We start from the raw sequence: 19928 nt of genomic DNA, 5'->3' as shown, positions 1-19928 counted from the left end.
GATGTAGCATGTCAATCTTTCATTTTGTTTGACGTTTAGAAATGTCATAGTTCGTGTTTTCGAAGGACAAGCAACCTCACCAGCAAGATTGTGTGCGACTATCGAGGTCGAGGATGAACGGGAAACTTGGAAGATGGTGGGCCTGCTCGCCACGCTTTGAAATGCATCGGGGCAGCTTTCATTTGTGTGTACCTAGAAAGCTATCTTTGATATAAGCAAGGTTTACAAAACCGTACAGTTATCGTAATTATCACGTGCGGTAACCTTCTAAGTTTTTAAAAACACGATTTACCTTGTGGTAACCACATGGTTTTCACGATAACCGCTAAATCGTGGGATGCTGGTAACCTCACCTTATACCCTATAAGGTTTGGTAAACCCTGGATATAAGTTGTAGGTGCTCTGTTGTTCAGTGCTCTAAGCAAAACTGTAAATTCCTGCTCCTCTTAATATACTTAGGCCAGCGGTTGGTTATAAAAAAAAATATACTCCATCCAATTAAGAATATTTGATATATAAAATAAGATTTGGTTCAACTTTTAAAATTTAAACTATTAATAATTTCTCAAATAGTTAGTTTAGAAATAAAAGAGATGTTACAGGCACATTTGCCTCGAAAAGTCCTAGTACATCATGAAGTAATTAGATCTTGTAAATTTGTTCTATATAAAATTGATGTACTTAATTTACATTTTCCTTTATTTTTCTTCCCTAATGAAATGAAATGCAATTCTCTTACGTTTTCGAGAAAAAAAATAAAATTGATGTACAGATTTAACCAAATTTTATCACAAACATCAAATAGTGATGATTGGAGTACTGTCACAAAGGAATCACCTTGGCAAAACAACCATTTTCTCTACTTTATATTTTTATATATAGTTCATTAGGTCAACTAGAGTAAATGATAGGTTACCTATATATTAGCTTAGCGCAATCCAATAATCTGCTGCTCATTACATAATACATAATCTTCAACATACAAGGCAATCTAATAATACACCGAGAACGAGAAGTCCCTAACCAACAAAAAATAAAACAAACATGCACAACATATTGAACTACAGGATTACTTCACGAGAGATGAAGCAGGAATGTATATGTCAATTTCATCCAATGTTGGACGATCACGTAAGGTCAAGCTGTGCTCATTTGCCAAATGCAAGAGGCAAATGAAATATAGGTGCGGTGAAATTTCTGTTGCTGCAGCATCAGGGTTGCAGCTTGGAAGATCTTGCAATACTTTCGATAGGCACAGGGGTGATTCTGTGTCCTTGTCTTCCTGCTGAACAAATTTTAACCGAGTACAATATTGTTAACATATTAATATAGAACAACAGAAATTAGGGAGAAAGGTTCAGTTCGAATTTCAGAGTATCAAGTCTATCATATTGATGTTTCGATATATTCAAAGAAAATTACACAGATATTCCTTTTTTTAAAGCAAATTTTTCATGTTTGTTAGTATCACAGTTCACAAATATCCTCCTAGACACTCTTCATGAAAATTTTCCAAGGCAAATTAAACTAGGATAACAAAGCAATAAAGGGCTCTTGAAACATTTCAATTTGCAACAAACTTATTTTCAGCAAACAGATACAGGTATTAGTTTTGAATTATCAAAATATTAACCAAGTTCCAAACTTGTGTCTGGTGGGTGGGCACAATGTTATTAGTTATACTTGAGGAAAGCCAGAAACTAGCAAAAAACTGGCTTGACTTTCAAGTTTCAAGTATAAATAATAATCATTTCCTCATTATCCATGTCCTGGCAGTTGCAACTGGTAATTAATTTCTACCCATTTTATATATTACAAAAAATATCAAACACGACATCAAAAATAAACTTTACCAAAAGAATATAAACAAATAGTTTCCAGAAAGCTGGTTGTGGCAGTATGGATGATAACAGCATAGTTGTTAATATTCCGTTTTAAGTCCCTAGATGTTGTAAAGCATATGCCAGTATGCCACGTGTAAACCCTGTACTATATAATGTAGCACAATAAAACCTTAAGTTTTGTCAATCATATATGTCACGGGTAAGATTAACCAAATAACAAACATACGTGTTTTATTGATTACATTTTAAGCTATTCTATTTACGAAAATGAAAACAATATTGTATTAGTGTTATTCAGATAGCAATTTTTAGCAATAACAGAAGATATTACCAGGTCATCAGTGTCAGCAGATGTATTGATGTGATTCCAGAGCACTTCTTTCAAGGCATGAACATCGACTTGTTTTGATACCTTGTCATATTGTATATCAATCTTGTTGACCTTTGATTTAGGAAGGAAACAGGTATTAATTCAGACTTTACCAGGCCAAGTAAGTTAGTAACATTAAAAAAAAAACAAGGTCATCTTAAAAACTCAAACACATTACAATAATTTATTCAGATCACTAGTTTTTTCATGTAAGTCCTCTGGCAGAGCACTCTGTCGAAAGGTCAGCAATTCTAAGCTCACAAGAATAGAAGCTCCTGAGTATAGGTAAGGTGTAAATGCATAATAAATTTGCAAGATACACTTTTATCGTTTGTTTGGATACATTTATTGTGCCATAAAAATCAGCAGCATAGATGTCCACCACTACGAACAGCCAACTCATGTCAAGCCAGATCAGGCATGTAAACCCTATACATTTGCAAAAAGTCAAAACGCCCTCCTTTTTTTTGGAGGGGAGTCAAAACACCATTTGTCGTACAGAAAATATAACAGAACTCTAGGGACTGTTCAGTACCCAAAGTATAAGAGTTAAATCTGCACTGACTTGGCATAAATTTAACATATATTGATGGGCATGTGATTCTGCTTTCTAGGAGGCCACAAATTAAAGTTTATGGGACAGACATCAATATACATAATGTTAAAGCTTGAATTAATTACTCCCTCCATCCCAAAATATAGCTACCTGTCTAGTTCAAGAACTAGAAAACTAGAAAGGTAGCTATTATCTCTGCATTCTGTTTACACAATTTCTTTTGTGTAAAGTTATTCTGATGTTATAGTGCTTTTTAGTTACTACATTCAGATCTAACCAGCTTTAGTATTTCAAATGGTGTCAATTGCAACTTTGTACGAGCGCCCATCGAAATATCAATACAGAACCAGACTCCAATATAAGCACACAAAACCAAAATGTCTAACAAGGGAAGGCAAAAGAAAAAAGGAGCGCACCTGTCTTGGTTTGGTAATAAGATCTACTGCATCCTCTACATCGGTATCACCATTTCCTTCATCGACATGATCATTACAAAAATCATCACCATCCCAAGGTTCAGATGGGATGAAGTCATCAGTATTCTCCCTTGAACCACCTACTAGAGAACAAAGGTGTTCTGTGGTTAACAAATGTAGGAAAACAATTCTATATAAATAGAAAGGCATTAACAAGAACAAAGGCTGTCCATACATACATCAACTTGCCACACATTAGCAAACAGACATAATCTAGTATGAGAATAGTAAAGTTCTTCTCTGAAAAGGGAAAGTCAATTTGCTACCTAATAGCCAACATAAGTATCACATTACCACCTTTCTTGGAGTTGTGCAGAGCATTCTCTATAAATAAACCCAGTCCTGAACTTTATACTTATTTGCATTCCACAGTTTCAGATAATAATACTCTAACATCATACGATTCACAGATTGTTTCGTTTAAGTATTTAAGTAGCAATATGAACTTACCAATATATCAAGGGTTAATTGGATCCATGCCATTACAAATTTGTTGTATTAGAAAAATGCCACTATTATTCGTCATATCGGCTGGTGGTGGTCACCGCTCATGCCTTGGCCTCTTGGGGAGGAGCAGCAGCAGTAGCAATAGCAGTGGAGAGAGATGGGGAAGATGAGCTGCTGCTGGTGGTGGTCGCTGTCCACGTCCTGGGCAGGAGCAGGAGCAGTGGCAGAAATAGCAGTGGAAGGGAGAAGAAGGAGCAGGTAGAGGAAGAAGAGGAAGAAAAAGGAGAGGAGAAGAAAGGAAGGAGAGTCTGACAGAAAATATAACGGTGATGGCATAGATCTAATTTTACAAAATTATAATGGCACTCAGCCGATATCACGAATAGTAGTGGTATTTTTCTAATACGGTAAATTTGCAATGGCATGAATCCAATTAACCCATATATCAAATACCAAAAGGAGCTGGAGGAAAGTAACACAGGTAATATGAACAGGGAAGATGTGATAAATAATTTAAGAACCTTCAGAATTTACAACAGGACTTCAAGATATAATAACAAGGCAACAAGAAAACTTCATGTGAAATACACAATGCAAGAACATAGAAAACTTACCAAGTGGTTTTTTCCTTCTCCGAGCCAGACACTACAAAAAGATCCATAGTTACTATAACCACCCCAGATCCATATCAAGAAAAAAATTATAAGAAATTGCCATTACCAAAACATCCGGAAGAAGGAATAATTTAACAAGGCTTTCAGGTCTATAATGGCAATCCTCTGGAAGTTTGTTATTGCTGGTAGCCCTATTTGCCGGCAGCAGCAATGATTTTGAATTCTTAGGAGGTGCAAAGATATTTGGCATATCATGTTCCAATGCTTTGCTGAAATCAATGTCAGGTTCATCCTTGCCTCTTTTCTTCTTTGTCTTTTTTGGGGCGTCTGAATCATCAGGTTTAGTTGGGACAGGGTCCAAATCTAGTTGAATGTAAGCCCAAAGGTTAGATTAAACAAGCCTGCCTGAAACAAAACTAAAACAGGACTATGTACCCATAGTACCTTTAGCTTTTCGATATTTCCAATGCTCAGGTCCTGCCCAGGCATTTGTTTTTGCAGAGAATCCCATGCCAAATGACAAGAAATCTGCAATTTTGTCAATTCTTTCATTTACATCAAGACCTTCAGCAGACTCAAAAGTGTACTCATCAGTTTCCTGCAAAAAAATATACCCTCAGATATTTATACTTCAGAAAACAAACAAATAAACCATAATTTGAACTGAGTACTTCAGACATTTCAATCAAAGAAATGTCATTGGATGGTGAATGAATGGATAAGTAATAGGCATCAAATTGCATCCTACAAAGTTACTCAATTTGACTTTTATCTTAAAAAAATATTAATTGATACCATGATTAATCAATGTTTTCTCACATTCATTTAATGTCAATTCTCATAGATTTTTAAACTGCGCAGAAAACTCCAGTAATTGGAAACATTGGGAAATAAAAAGAAGAAAAGAACAAAAGCTGTCAACCCCCAAAAAATGCATGCTCTAACCACACACAAAATGTGTCTAGGTTTTACTGTTTGCAGGAAGTACCTCTTGACCGTTCATGGAGCTATGATCCATTGGGTCACAGTGTTCATCATACACGCTCTCTTGATCATCACAACCTCCAAAATCCCAAGTTCCACAATCATTTTGCATATCATTTTGTGTGATGTCATCATTCGCCACATCATTACCGTCAACCACCTGATCTTCCATCACTGGAATTTGCCTAGAAATTGCTTCATGAGGTGGTCTTCGGTTTTCATCATCAAACTGATAAACTATATTGCTCAAGGTAGGAGAAATATCATTGCAGAGGGGCATATGAATTATCATCTGCTCGATTTGCTCTGTTTAAGAGTAGACCATTACAAAACCTTAAATGGAAATAAAAAAATGCAGAGCATAGACAGCAGAATAGAAACAGATTGACAATCATACCTTTAGCAAATGAAAGACCAATCAACTCAGCCATCTCAGTTTGCATATCACTTAAGATGCACTTGTCAGGTGCTTCAAACGAATCAAAGAGCACACGGCAACTGTCATATACTCCGAGGTTATATGACAAGAGACCCTTTGCCCCACCCTCATCAAATTGCGCGGTAGTTTGATGGTACAAAGGATCAACCGTGAAGGCAACTAGCAGAAAGTGCAATAAATTAATATTATACTCTACAATTTTAAACTTTTGGTCCTATGATAGTAATCCCGACAGAAGCACAAAGCAAAAAAGTTTTTAAAAGATCTGCTTGGAGCTTACCATCAAACTTCTTTACATTAAGCGAATCAAATGAGGACTCCAAAGTTGATGTGGGTGATATCTGCACATATGAAACAGCACTAGGCTATTAGAAAAAAAACCAAGCAGAACTTAAGTGGAAAAACGAACAGTAACCAATTCAGATAGGCATACCCTCCTATCTGCATCCTTTTTGTTTGTACCTTCTTGTGAATGCTTTGGATTGCTACCTTCTTCTGAATCTTAAGTAAAATAAAACACCAAATCAGGACATCATAATGAAGCAGCATGCATTTACCAAGGGAAAGCTATAGGCACAACAAAGGTGTATTTATGATAATTTGCAGAATTACTGCCTAACTTTTACCTTAAGGGTGTCTTTAGTTCCTGAAAAAAGTTGGAAGTTTGAAGAAAGTTGGGAGTTTGGAAAAAAAGTTAGAAGTTTATGTGTGTAGGAAAGTTTTTGATGTGATATGATGTGATGGAAAGTTGGGAATAGGGGGGAAACTAAACACGGCCTAACAAATAAAACAAATGATCAAATGCAATTCAACTAATCCTCGTGCATCATTTATCATCTAAGGTTTTGAGATACAGTAGTAGCATGATCGTGAAAACTGAAGAGTGCTCCAATGAACCAAAAGTCAGAAAAGGCCATTTCTCACAGGGACTTGATTTCTTAAAAAAAATCTTAAAACATCTTTCTATTTATTGTTCGATCAATTTATAGATGGACATTTTTTTTGGTACAAAGCCAAATTTCTATCATGTAAGTTGACTTAGTTTGAATTTAACTGAAACAGTTTAGTGGTGCCCAGAATACTAATAATACTTTTGCAACTCGAAGCTGACTCACATGAATAAAATCGAATTACAATCGAATGGCTACAGTAAAAATTGGAAAGCGCTATGAAACTCTAGTGGGTATTTACCAGCCTCATCGCCTCTTCCAGCACGGTTGATGCCTCCAAGCACCTTGTACGCCTCAGAGTGCACTGAATCTACACGCAAAGAGTAAATCTTCACGCCCGCCTCGAGCGTGCAGCTAGCCTGGTCACAAGAAAATGGTTAAAAAAAAATTTCTCAATCGAAGTCAGAAGAGGTCACAAATCTCCTCCCACGGTAGTAGTAGAAAGAAGGTCGAAAATGGAAGAAATCAGCACAGCCGCACCTTCTGGAAATTGGTCTCGTCGTCGTCCTCCTCCCCGGCCTGGATGATCTCGCTGAGGTGGTCGATGAGCCCCAGCTCCCACGTGTTCTTCTGGTTAATTTTCTGCTCAAATTCCCCATCGGAAAAGAGGGGGAAAAAACAAAAACACAAAGAAGGCGAACTCAATACGAGGCGCGCGCGAGTGGCCCTAGGGTTTCGGCGCGGCGGTGGGGAAGAACAACGACGAGGGGGGGTAAGGTACAGAAGGCGCGTACGTTCTCGGAGGCGAGCTTGATGCAGTTGTGGAAGAGGTCCATGACCTGGTCGCGGTTGAGGAGGTCGTGCTGCTGCTGCGCCGCCGCCCTGGGGGCGAGGGACGCGGCGAGGGAGCGGCGGCGGACGGAGGCCGCGCGGGCGGCGGCGCGGGCCCGGGCGCGCTCGAGCTGGTCGTCGTTGGAGCCGAGCGGGAAGGCGGGCGGCGGCGACTGCAGCAGCAGCAGCCGCGGCCCCGCCGCCGTCCCGCGCGCCGGCGGCGGGGTCGGCGCCGGCGCCAGCGCGGTGGCGGGGTCGGCGGCTGGCATCTTCGCGGCCGATCGATCCGCGGAGAGGAATGTCGATTTGGGGGATTTTTTTTTTTTTTGAGTCGGTTTGGTTTTTGGGGGGGTTTTAGGCGGCGATTTCAAATTTTCGGGGAGAGCCGCCGGAATGGGAAGGGGTTTGAGGGAGTTGGAACGATGGGGGGAATCTGTCTAACGGGCGGAAAGAAGTGCATCTCTCTCTCTCTCTCTCTATGCCACGTGGGCCCACTGGTCAGATAAGGACATGTGGTCGTGACAAAATTCAGTATATGTATGCTCATCATTTCATGATTTTTTTTTTTAGATTTTCCCTTGCTTTCGTCAAGATTCATAATAATCTGCTCTTGTTTTTCTGCATTTTCTAGTTTTTTCTTTTACTTCTTCTTTTTTTACTCCTGCCGCATCTACCACATGAGGGCATGTTTATCCGATGAAGTAGGAACCGAACCAAATATCCACATTTTTTTAAAAGTAACATGGGTGAATCTACTCCACAAAATACAAAGGGTGCAGTTACTTTTTTAAAACTCCAAAACTCTAGCTTCATATCTGAAATATAAGTATTTTTTGCTGCATTAATCTGTATCAATATTTTTGGCAACGTTATCTCGTGATGGTGGTGGTTCTATGTACATGAAGCCAATGTTGATTTTTATAAGTTATGTTTATGCTTGCGATTTGGCTAAATGAGGAGAGAGGATTGCTATCTAGCGTGTACGTGCCAGCAGGTGCTCCTACCCTGCGCATTTTTCCTTTTTTATTGCTGTTTTTGCACGCTCCCCAACTTTCCGGTGCGTTTTCCTTTTTTCATGATTTTTTTAATCTCCAGCGCATGTTTTTCCTTTTTCTGTTTTTTAATGTATTTTACAATTTAGATCTTTTATCTCAAATTTAAAAACTTCTATTTGAAACTTTCAGCTTAAAATTTGAACTCAAACTGCAAAACTTACATCTCAAATTTCGAAACTCTCAACTCGAATTTTAAAAACATTAACTCAAAGATTAAATAAATCTTGAGTCAAAAGTTTTTAAATCCGAGTTAAAAGTTTTAAAATCTTGATTTGAAAGTTTTCCAATCCGAGTAAAAAGTTTCAAATATTGAGTTAATGGGATGGAAGTGTTGAATTGTAATCCAAATTCATTTGCACACGAATAAAGGCCAGCTTTAAATGGAGCGAAGCGGAGGCCCGTCGCCGGAGGTTTGGGATACCGTGGTTTTTTCTCTCCTACTTTAGAAGGGTTTTCCATGTTAAATCTTATGTCTTTATGATTGATTTATTGTTTTTTATGGTTTATGTGTCTATCATTTTCTAACATGATGGAGTTGGGAGAGCCGCTCGACACCGTCGTGTGATGGAGCCCACTCCCGTCAAAGGAGAAATTCAAGTACAAGTGCACAACAGAAACATTGACATGATCACTTGAGCATATCGCTTCGATCAGATGAATCATCATAAAAGAGATTAGTAATTGCTCGCCCATCTTCATACGCCATAATCTTCAGTTTTGAGATGAACCACCCAAATTATCTTATTACTAGAGGAGGTTGAAACAAGGGCTTTATACTGTGACACGACGATTATTGTTGCTGCTGTCGACGAGAGAGATGAGATAGATGAGGCAGGTGTACATGTCAATCTCGTGCTGCGCGGAGCTCGTCGGCCATCCGGGCGCTGAGGAGCAGGTAGTGGAGGTAGTCGCAGTCCTCCTGGCATGCCGTTACGAGCGCGTAGCACCGCCACACCTTGGAGCCGTTACGAGCTCAAGCTCCCGTAGCAGGCCGCCGCTGAGATCCACGTGCTGCCCCATGCGGCGGAAGGTGAAGGAGAGGGCAGCAACAGGCGGCAGCACGGCGCAGCTCGGTGGCAGGCAGCGATGCGACCGATCGAAAGAGAGAGAAAGATACAGACAGAGAAGGGAGAGAGCGAGGAGGAAGAAGGATCGAGGAGAGGATGACAAGGGGGCCACATGCCAGTGGGCCCCACATTTTTTCTTTTTTAATGACAAATATGTCCCATTTTAATTGTAGTGCCACCTAAGCGTCATGTCAATATCATAAAGCCAAGTCAATACTGGCACATAGACACCACGTCAGCGAAATCATTCTCCAAAGCTATCGAGGGAGTTAAATTACACCGATTTTAATAGTTAGAGGGTCAAGATATCCGGTATTGTAATTAAAGAATACGGATCAGATTCAGTCACTAGTTAAGAGGTTCAAAGTGAACTTATTCCCATCCAGAACTCCTATTCCTCGAATCTGTCCCAGTTTAGGCCCACTCACTCTCTGTCATACTTTACCTTGTCTGTCCAAGTGTCGAGTGGAGATTAGGCCGGATGGGGCGAGGGAGAAAGGACAAAAAAGAAAAAAGAAAAGGAAAAAAAAAGAAAAGATCAAATCAAATCAAATCCCCCGTCGAGGCCAAACCCTAATCGCCGCCTGGCGATGGATGGCCGACGGCGGCGCAGCGGGAGGCCGGATGTTTCCTACGGCAATTCGGATGGAATCGCCCACAACCGATCCGTGATTTTGGGCACCATCCACGGCTACTACAAGGAGGCGCTCGCCGTGCTGCCGCTCGACGACTTGCCGGAGCTTGCCCCGCGCCTCGTTGGCGCCGGCGTCTGCTTCGGCTTCGGCGACCCTACCACCAACATCATCGCCAACACCCTCTCCTCCTTCCTCCCCGACAAGCCTGATCCCGATCACCGGGCCAAGAAGCACAAGCGCAAGGCAAGCATCAAGACGCCATCGGCAGCAGCGAGGTCGGATGCCGCCGGCGACGCCCCCTCCCCTCCGCCGGAGACACGAACCATCGCCGAGCGATCGCTGGAGGGCCTCATCACCTTCCTCACATCTTACTTCCGCTACCTCCCCACCTGGGATGCGCTCCGCTACCTGTGCCTCGCCAACGCCGACCTCCTCGTCGCCGTCCGCCTCATCGAGCTTGATCGCTGCTACAACACCAAGGATGAACGGTTCCACATCTCCTCCTACGCTGCCAGGGCTGCCCTTACATGCGCAGCATCATCGGCGAGGCAGCCTGACGTCGACGGCTTCATTGCTGGTTCGTTTTCGCTGGCGTCTCATCTTGAATTCGTCACCCAGACCGTGCTAGCAGATCGCAGCTATGTATTGTCTGTTGAGAAGATCTTGTTGCTGTCTGGAATGCTGAAGAAGAAGCCGCGCATGCTTGACAAGTCTGACAATCCAATGATTTTTGCTGATGAACGGCGGCTTCGTAACTGCCATACCGATGCTAATGCTAGTGGTGATGCTAATTGTGAGAAGGTGCCAGGTGGTTTGACAATATCACTTCGGGCTGTTCTACTTGACAAGATTCATGCCAAGTACCTCAAGGCAATCTCTCGATTACCTATGCAAGATGTTCGGGCTCGTTACCACTTACCACCGTGCCCTTGTCAACGGTGGTTACTGCTATGGCCCATTCAGTTGTGTGACCAACATCATCGTCAACACTCTCTGGTATGACTCTACTTTCCCTGCTATGGAGAAACTTGAGGTGGACATGATCTGCACCTCCACCTTTGTTCGTGTGGAGTCCCGGTCCCTTCGTGGCCTTATCAAGCTATTGCTTACATGCATTCCTGAGATTTCTGAGCATGATGCCATGATATATCTGCTAAAGAATAATCTGAAAGTTCGCAAAGCAATTGAAATGGCAGGAGCGGAAGGGTGGAAATCCAGCTGGGATGTCAGTGCCTACAAGGCTGCAGCGGATGCATCGTTTCATCCTGAGCCCGAAGCTTATGTACAGTTTTCCACTCAATCTCTACCTAAGGTGCAGGCTGCCGTTAAATCACTATTGCGTGCTTCTACCCCACTTTCCTCGAATGATGTTCTTCAGCTAGCTACGTTGTTGCCATCTTCAAACTGCATCTCTGCTAAATCTTTGGAGACAATTGTTGATCTGTCTACAGATGCATTGGATATGTTTATAGCGTTCAAGGAAAAATTTGTCACTCAACAGGGTTTTTTTCATAGAAAGATTGAAGCTGCACTAAGGAAAAGGGTTAGTACTTTCCATTCCATATTATGTGCTACTTTCAAAGTATTGCTCTCTAGTTAGACTATTGATTTGGATAATGAAAATATATATTTAGTGCAGAATTATCTATTTCATATTGTCATTATAACTGCTCTTCTCTGCATATTCAATTCTTACCTGATGATTGAGATAATGAAAGGATCTGTTATCGCCGAATTATCATTTCATAATGTCATTATAAATTAATAATTGCAGTTTTATGCAAGTTCACTTCTTTCCTGGTTTTAGTATCTATTTAGCATGGAATTATCCATTTCATGATGTCATTATGGTTGCACTTTTCTGCAAGTTCACTTATTCCCTAATGATTTGATTAGGATAATGATGAAAGGATTTGTTCGGTGTGGAATTACCCATTTCATAATGCCATTGTAGTTTATTTTTTTTGCAAGTTCACTTCTTCCCTATTGATTAGGATAACAAGAGTATATGTTTAGTGTGTAATTGTCCTTTTCATAATGTCATTATAATTGCCATTTTTCTACAAGTTCACTTCTTTCATGGTTGTAGGGATATCTATATGATCTTCAAGTAATCTGTGTTGCAAATGAGCGTGTGGGCAGCCAGATGAACTTCTTGGACTTCAAATGTCCATATTCACATGTAAACTTTTTGGCAAGACCAAAAGTTGGAAGTGGACTTAAGTTATTCTTTGCTGAATTCAGTAATGATGATGATGATGTATCCTTTTGCTGTACCGTCTCAAGAAAATCAAAACACGGTATGTTTGATATATGATTGTGTCCTTTTCTTAAATATAATTTATAGAATGATTCTTTCTTGTATTTTGATGCTAACCTTTTTTTGGTATTGTCTTTTTTGGAGAAGCTCGTTGTTGTTATTGTGAATATGAAGGGACCAGGATTATGCATCCTGCGCATCCGATTGAAAATTATTGTGGTGGCGACATGGACTTCATAGAAATGGCGCATGGCACTCATAAGCTGACCAATGCAAGAATCATTAGTTGTGGGAAGTGCGCAGGCAATAGAGTAGGCATGTGTGGGGACGATTATATCTATTTCGATCCTACCCGAGATGCTAAGTTCGCCCAATGCATGAACCGGACTGCTTCAAGGGCGAATATAAGCTGGAGTGACATTTTAAAGGTGAATACAAGCTAGAGTGACATTGAGAGGCATGAACCAGAACTGCTTTATGGGTGAATGCAAGCTAGAGTGATATTGATAGTATAGGTGATGTGTATTCCGATGTCTTATTTTAATGAAGATATCTTTTTTTATTATAATTTTATGTGGACTTGATGGTTATTTATAATATACTGCAGTGATGGCTTAAAATGAGTTTCAGGATGTGTACCGATGCCCTTTGATGCTTTCCATGCTTGTAGTTTTGCATGAGTTGTGGTGTTCATATCGTTTTGGTACAGTGGGGGTTTGCTTTCACAAAGTTAGCTTCTTCCCTTTTGCTTGCAGTCTGTGGATACTTTGGTTGTTGTTTTTTAGGGATTGGTTGTTATTTTTAGGATACCACAATGATCTTATCAGAGTTTGTTAGGTTCTATTTCTTTATTATTTTATTTCTTGCTGTAAATAGTGATATTATAGCTGATTATGATTCATCTTTATTATAGTATACTCCTTATATTCAGTACTAGTTCCTTGAGGGGAATGGTTTATGAGATTTCTGGGATCTTTTCAAACATATGCAGATAGATATATACAATCACAGATTGCTTGTTTTTTTTTTCATTTTGATGCGACACTGGTTTCTGGACGAATAAACAGATTCATCTTGGCTGAAGCAATATATACCATGTGACCATCACCATGACATTATGATTTCTGTCAAAGTTCATATGTAATTGTGCAGCAGCAATTATAGGACAATTCATTTTCGTATGCACTAAGCTTCACTACTCTACAAGTCACGTGTGTCAAATTTTCTTTATATATTTAAGAGCATGACGCCCATTGTATCAGGATGTTGCAAGAGATTTGAGATCATTTTATCTCTTGGTGTTCATCAGCATAATTCCAGCATGATGAACACCAATTGTTTTCTTAATACAAAAATAGATGCTTTAAAGCCAGAGCTGCCTTGCCCACATATAAAAAACGCCAACAAGCGACTGATGTTGGCAAGAAGAAGCTCAACTTGGTTTGCAGAAGATGACTAGCATTTACCATGAATGCATTCGTAGCAAGTTTCAGAACTTCAGAAGCATTGGTAGATATGTTGTTCATTCACTTGTTCTCATCTATCAATTCATTTGAGAACATGTTCCCCCCTGTTCATCGTCTAGATACTTGCATGCAACATGATCCTGGCTGTGATTGATCAGTTAAATTAATGTAATTTACTAATTGATATAATAAAGGTTAAAGGGGGAGAAATGTGCTCTTTTTTAATCCATTAAATTTTTAAGAAAAGGAGGGGCTTTTTTCACTGTCTGCATTTGTGAAAAATTGCAGGAATTGCAACGGCGCCGTCTGTTCGCCGGCGGCGAGCTCCGGTGCGGCACTCCCGCGAAGGGCATCACCCTCCGCCGCCGCCGCCGCCAGTGGTAAGTGCGCCGTCGCCGATCATTGAAATTTGAACATAGGGGCAGATCATAGTTGAGGGCATCCATTTTTCTTTTCTTTTTTTTTGATGGGATGGTACACTGCATTCTTGATTCTTGCAGAACATCGATCGCATACTGATCGCTTCTGATCATCATCACCTAGTTCGTGCGCTTGTGGAATCCTTTGAGTTGAGCCTCCCGCAGAGCATTGCAAGAACAAGAATCAGTTTCCCTGGTTCACTCCACCACCCCGAGAAGTTGTACGCCTTCTCATGGCAGGCAATCCCCTCCTGGTGCTGCAGCTGCCTCGAGCAGCTGTAGCCAGTGGACAACCCAATGTTCCCGTAGGCACTGTGTGCAGAAGCAATGGGTGATGAATAACTCAAAATAGTCATGGAGGTGAGCAAGAACATTATGAGAAGAATTGTGTGTGTGCAAGTGTTATTTGTTACCTTATCACCTCAAAGATGATGTTAAATGTGGATAAATTGAGAGGGTCAGTGGAGAGTGATCTCCTTTCAGTGATGCAGACCAGCATTATCACTGTGGTGTTGAAGCCGAGTGGTGAAAATGCCATCATCTTCAGGAATGGTTTCCCCTTGCTTGTTCTATCGTCGCTTTCTGGGCCGATTCGTTTGTGATCTTGACATGCTGAGAACAACTTTGTCAAGGATGGAGTGTACCTAAGAAATGTAAGCAACCATGTTATGTTATCTCTTCTGATTGTTGCCTGAGACTGTGAAGAACTTGAAAGAGAGGAACTCACATCATGACCATGAATAGTACTAAAGCCGCTGGCGCAACAAGGGAACAATCAATGGAATTTTCTCCTGCCTGCCTTGCATTCACTGCCATGAACAATGCATTGGTTATCTTCTGGAGGGAGCTGAGCCCTGCAAACACTACAGAATCCCAGTTCAAGCAGCAGAAGAGGATGACTGTCATGGCTACAAAAGCAACCTCCACAACTGCAAGAAATATTGTCTGCAAGTTAGGCAGCAGGTGACTGAAACCTACTGCGCTGCTGTTGTTCATCATGAAGTCAGGCTCTTCAGCTTTTGCTAATCTTAGTCCTCTCAATGCCCATATCACCAACCTCAGAAACACAGGGAACAGTGTGCTGCCTGCAAGAATCTGGCCAATGAGTAGCAACAGGAGGCCATTGTTTGAGGAGAATACAACCATACTCTCATTTGTCGGCAATAACCCTCCATTTGTGAATGAGGAGACTGTGACCGATATCGAGAAGAGAGCTTTGTTGATGCTTTTCCTTGTTAGCACATCTCTAGCACTTGAAACATGAGCTATGTACATGAACACCAATAGAGAACCAGTGACAAGAATAATGATCATGTATGCCAGCACCACAAACACTAAGTATTTGAGGCATCTCTTCTTGATATCAATGGAGTTCATGGATGGAGTTTGGGGAGTCGCCTCTTCTAGCTGTGATTGCTTGCACACAGTAACTGAACTGACTCTACGGTTTTCAGGATCATGCTTGTTTTGCTTGCTTGACTCAAGGACAAGGCCAAGAAAGGAAAGGAACATCTTACTGTCTAAGAACATCAAGAGAGTCAGGATAGCTATCTGAGAGCTGGAAAGATCCTCCATTTGTATGGTGGCTAATCCTATGACTGTAACTGCAGATGTCGATAGGAAAAACATATCAACATAGCGAGGATTGTACTTGTGGTTGCTTGGCCTGAGCACCACCAAGGAAACAAAACCAAGTATATCAATGATAAGAAAATAGGATAAGTGAATCAAAAGCGGGCTAAGATGGTATGCGATGAACCGACAAATGAATGCCGATGAGTTGATGGCATGCCTTGCAGAATTGACAAAGATATGCAGCCGAATAGGCATTGGAGATAGAGGGCAGAGCCTCTAGCTCCTGATTGTGTTTGTCTTGATTCAAGATGGAACTGCAAACTGCTGTGTTGAAATATAAAGGGGACAACCAATCTCAGTGAGAGTATATATACTGTGATAGTATATCTGTCTATTGGTTAATATTAGTGGAGAGGAGGAAGACATGTGCAACATGGTTGAGGTGCCTTTCAGAACATGATGTTAAGTTGCAGAGCATGCAGGTAGATACACGAATGCTTATATAAAAAGCATAGAAAGAAGTGCTCGACTGCTTGCATGCGTGCTGAATTTTTGTTCCTCTATTTGCCATACTGGTAAGGCAACTATGACTGGATAAGCAAGTGTAAAGGGTGAAAACAGCAACTGTTTGAGCAAGATGACATGTTAGTGAAAGAGCAGGCAGGCATGCTCCTCAACCAATTGACTGAAATTCTTGGCAATTGGTATGATATTGCCGACATCCGAAAGTATTAACAATTGATATCATCTCTGAATTTTTATGGAGAATAATTAGAGTACTTCTGAGATGATATGGAAAGCTTTTATGGATGTCGAAGAATCTCTGCATTTTGCATTCTGAACAAGAAAGTTAATAGAATTATTACAGTACTTCCACTTAATGTCATTTAGGTAAGTCTATCCACCTTACTCTCTTTTGGTGCAAGTTATTTTGAATTTGGTTATTGCCTTGAGTATGTCTTGCACTGATGATCCAGAAAGAGATTGCAGCTACTACTGATCGATAGCACTGGAGCATGTTTAGCTGTTACCAAATTCATGGCTAGGATGCATTCTGATGCCATGCTTCAAAGGGCATGTACAGAAACCACTGGACAGAAATCGTTCCTCTAGCAGCCACTGCTCTATTCAGTTCCTTGCTGACCATGGTACACCATAAATGCAAGCATGCTGTTACAACCCAACTCATCCAGACAAAGGACGATTGTTCGAGTGGACAAGCATTTCTGGACTGAAACTGGAGGTAAACTCGTGATCTATTATATACTAAAATTCCATTAAACGTCCTATAAACACTTCTAAGCCACCACATGGACTCCTACAAACACTCCTCATTCGCTACATGGCACACCATTAAATTAAGAAAATCCTATAAATTCTGAGAAAAAAAAAGCAAAACATCACATCCTTAATTTTCACTTAAAACGGTGGACTCATTATCGTAGACTATTAGATGTATATCTATCTATTAAAAAATAAATCTGCGAATCCTTAGCCCTCGCATGTCACATGCCCTATGCATACCATCGGGCTTTCCTTGCGCCTCTCCTCTTTTTTAACTAAGGGTTGGGTTAATTGGATCAATAGATCCATGCCACTGCAAATATGGAAAATTAGAAAAATGCCAATACTATTCGCGATATCGACTAGGTGCCACTAAAATTTTGAAAAATTGAATCCATGCCACTCCATCGCGTTTCCCGTCATTCTTCCCGTCCTTCCCGTCACTCTTTCCAGGAGGCCAAGGGCATGGAGGCCAGCGTCATGGGCGGGGGACGGCGGAGCCGATGGGTCGAGGAGGCGGAGCGACGGAGTTGCCGGAGCCGCCGCTTTCTCCGACGCATTCCGTCGATGAAGCTGTTGGAATTAATAGATGGGCTAAGGCCCATTCAAGAATTAATTCTTTGGAAAATCACAAAAGCCCATCTCATGGGATGGCATGCATGTGGAGTTTAGTACCACCTTGCTTATTCTAGGAGAGGGGGACCTCCTTAAAAGGGAGGATGCCCTCTTAGTTTACATGTGTAGATCTAATGATGCGTTCATGCTAGTTTACATCTGCAATGTCATGATTTATTTATGGAATATATTAAATCATTATATGCATATAATCTCAACAATCCAAAAACCTTATTATAGGCGCTGTGATTTTACTATGGCTGGTATTGCCGATGCACTGAGGCCGGATAAATTCACCGGTGTGCACTTTAAGAGATGGCAGATCAGGGTCACTATGTGGCTGACAGCTATGAAATGCTTCTGGGTGAGTACTGGCAAACCTGAAGGAATTCTTACTGCTCAACAGCACCGGTGTGCACTTTAAGAGATGGCAGATCAGGGTCACTATGTGGCTGACAGCTATGAAATGCTTCTGGGTGAGTACTGGCAAACCTGAAGGAATTCTTACTGCTCAACAGCAGAAGCAATTCGAGGAAGCCACTACTCTCTTTGTGGGATGCATTCTTAGCGTTCTTGGCGATCGTCTGGAACGAGGTGTATATGCACATGACCGACGCTAAGGAGTTGTGGGATGCACTGAATACTAAATTTGGTGCTACTGATGCTAGCAATGATCTGTACATCATGGAGGAGTTTCATGACTACAGGATGGTTGACAACCGTTCTGTAGTCGAACAGGCTCATGAGATACAAACCATGGCTAAGGAACTCGAACTCCTTAAGTGTGTCTTACCCGACAAATTTGTGGCAGGGTGCATTATTGCGAAACTACCTCCATCTTGAAGAAGTTTCGGTACTGCACTCAAACACAAGAGACAGGAATACTCCATTGAGGGGTTGATAGCGTCTCTTGATGTTGAGGAGAAAGCTCGGGAAAAGGACGCCGCGTCTAAGGGCGATGGTGGGCAGTCCAGTGCCAATGTTGTGCACAAGGCCCAGAACAAGAGCAAGGGGAAATACAAAGCTCAACAGACCACCAACTTCAAGAAGCAGAAGAAGAACAACAACAATCCTAATCAGGATGAGAGGACTTGCTTTGTGTGTGGCCAACCTAGTCATCTAGCTAGGAAGTGTCCACAGCGCAAGGGGATGAAGGCACCTGCAGGGCAGACTTCTAAGTCTGCTAATGTGACCATTGGCAATACTGGAGATGGAAGCGGGTATGGTAATTTACCTACTGTTTTTTCAGTTAATCAGTCTACTAATTGGTGGGTTGATACTGGGGCCAATGTACATGTTTGTGCTGACATCCCATTGTTTTCTTCTTATCAGGTTGCACGGGGTTCCACCGTCCTAATGGGGAATGGGTCACATGCTCCTGTTCATGGTGTTGGCACGGTAGATCTGAAGTTTACTTCGGGAAAGATCGTGCAACTGAAGAACGTGCAGCATGTCCCTTCTATCGACAGGAATCTTGTTAGTGGCTCCCGTCTGACTAGAGACGGATTTAAGTTGGTTTTTGAGTCTAATAAAGTAGTCGTGTCTAAACATGGATATTTTATTGGTAAAGGTTATGAGTGCGGAGGCTTGTTCCGCTTTTCCCTTTCTGATTTCTACAATAAGTCTGTGAACCATATTTGTGGCAGTGTGGATGATGAGGCTAATGTTTGGCACTCACGTTTATGTCATATTAATTTTGGCTTGATGTCTCGGCTTTCCAGCATGTGTTTAATTTCTAAGTTTTCCATTGTCAAAGGTTTTAAGTGCCATAGTTGTGTGCAATCGAAGCAACCTCGCAAGCCTCACAAGGCTGCCGAGGAGAGAAACTTGGCACCACTAGAACTCCTACATTCAGATCTTTGTGAAATGAATGGGGTGTTGACGAAGGGTGGAAAACGATATTTCATGACGTTGATTGATGATGCTACTAGATTTTGCTATGTGTACTTGTTAAAAATGAAAGACGAGGCTCTAGACTATTTTAAAATTTATAAGGCAGAAGTTGAAAATCAAATTGACAGAAAGATAAAAAAACTCAGGTCTGATCGTGGTGGAGAGTTTTTCTCAAACGAGTTTGACTTATTCTGTGAGGAACATGGCA

General features: G+C 41.2%; 3 protein-coding genes and 1 long non-coding RNA gene across 8 annotated transcripts; 2 read left to right on the top strand and 2 right to left on the bottom strand.

The window, feature by feature from the left end:
• Window positions 1–896: 896 nt before the first annotated feature.
• On the bottom strand, window positions 897–7766 carry LOC4327806 (condensin complex subunit 2). Of its 4 annotated transcripts, none has more exons than XM_015758417.3 (13): window positions 7415–7766; window positions 7161–7262; window positions 6922–7039; window positions 6164–6231; window positions 6011–6071; window positions 5689–5889; window positions 5296–5597; window positions 4752–4905; window positions 4414–4670; window positions 4308–4338; window positions 3187–3329; window positions 2176–2286; window positions 897–1285 (listed from the first exon to the last, which is right to left on the bottom strand). In XM_015758417.3, the coding sequence occupies exons 1-13, from the start codon at window positions 7718–7720 to the stop codon at window positions 1070–1072; spliced, it is 2070 nt and encodes a 689-aa protein (XP_015613903.1). In that variant the 5' UTR covers window positions 7721–7766; the 3' UTR covers window positions 897–1069. The 4 variants fall into 4 exon arrangements, with proteins under 4 accessions (XP_015613903.1, XP_015613916.1, XP_015613911.1 ...); XM_015758430.3 differs by having other exon boundaries at window positions 897–1282; XM_015758425.2 differs by having other exon boundaries at window positions 3187–3326.
• Window positions 7767–10113: 2347 nt separating this feature from the next.
• On the top strand, window positions 10114–13091 carry LOC4327805 (uncharacterized). 2 transcript variants are annotated; one of them, XM_015773060.3, is made up of 5 exons: window positions 10114–11204; window positions 11405–11520; window positions 11660–11751; window positions 12298–12508; window positions 12616–13091. In XM_015773060.3, exons 1-3 carry the CDS (start codon window positions 10164–10166, stop codon window positions 11721–11723), a joined length of 1221 nt encoding a protein of 406 aa, XP_015628546.1. In that variant the 5' UTR covers window positions 10114–10163; the 3' UTR covers window positions 11724–11751; window positions 12298–12508; window positions 12616–13091. The 2 variants fall into 2 exon arrangements, with proteins under 2 accessions (XP_015628546.1, XP_015628536.1); XM_015773050.3 differs by lacking the exons at window positions 12298–12508; window positions 12616–13091 and having other exon boundaries at window positions 11405–11734.
• A 1052-nt stretch (window positions 13092–14143) lies between these two features.
• HKT2;3 (probable cation transporter HKT3) lies at window positions 14144–16408 on the bottom strand. Its single transcript, NM_001401727.1, has 3 exons — window positions 15081–16408; window positions 14767–14997; window positions 14144–14665 (listed from the first exon to the last, which is right to left on the bottom strand). Exons 1-3 carry the CDS (start codon window positions 16181–16183, stop codon window positions 14470–14472), a joined length of 1530 nt encoding a protein of 509 aa, NP_001388656.1. The 5' UTR covers window positions 16184–16408; the 3' UTR covers window positions 14144–14469.
• Window positions 16287–19547, top strand: LOC136354992 (uncharacterized). The gene is made up of 3 exons (XR_010738957.1): window positions 16287–17171; window positions 18068–19047; window positions 19160–19547. It is a non-coding gene; the product is annotated as an uncharacterized lncRNA (long non-coding RNA).
• The last annotated feature ends 381 nt before the right edge of the window (window positions 19548–19928 follow it).

The sequence above is a fragment of the Oryza sativa genome, chromosome 1, assembly GCF_034140825.1.
Source record: "Oryza sativa Japonica Group chromosome 1, ASM3414082v1".
Taxonomy (NCBI): Eukaryota; Viridiplantae; Streptophyta; class Magnoliopsida; order Poales; family Poaceae; genus Oryza; species Oryza sativa.
Note: the sequence above shows the minus strand (reverse complement) of the source record. Positions and strands in the feature narration are given on the sequence as shown.

Coding starts and splice junctions, on each gene's coding strand:
- LOC4327805 (XM_015773050.3), top strand. CDS start 10,164: ATGGATGGCCGACGGCGGCGCAGCGGGAGGCCGGATGTTTCCTACGGC. Junction 11,205..11,404: donor ATCATCGTCAACACTCTCTG/GTATGACTCTAC, acceptor TTGAAATGGCAG/GAGCGGAAGGGTGGAAATCC.
- LOC4327806 (XM_015758417.3), bottom strand. CDS start 7,720: ATGCCAGCCGCCGACCCCGCCACCGCGCTGGCGCCGGCGCCGACCCCG. Junction 3,330..4,307: donor GAGAAGGAAAAAACCACTTG/GTAAGTTTTCTA, acceptor TTTGTTCTCTAG/TAGGTGGTTCAAGGGAGAAT. Junction 2,287..3,186: donor TTATTACCAAACCAAGACAG/GTGCGCTCCTTT, acceptor CCTAAATCAAAG/GTCAACAAGATTGATATACA.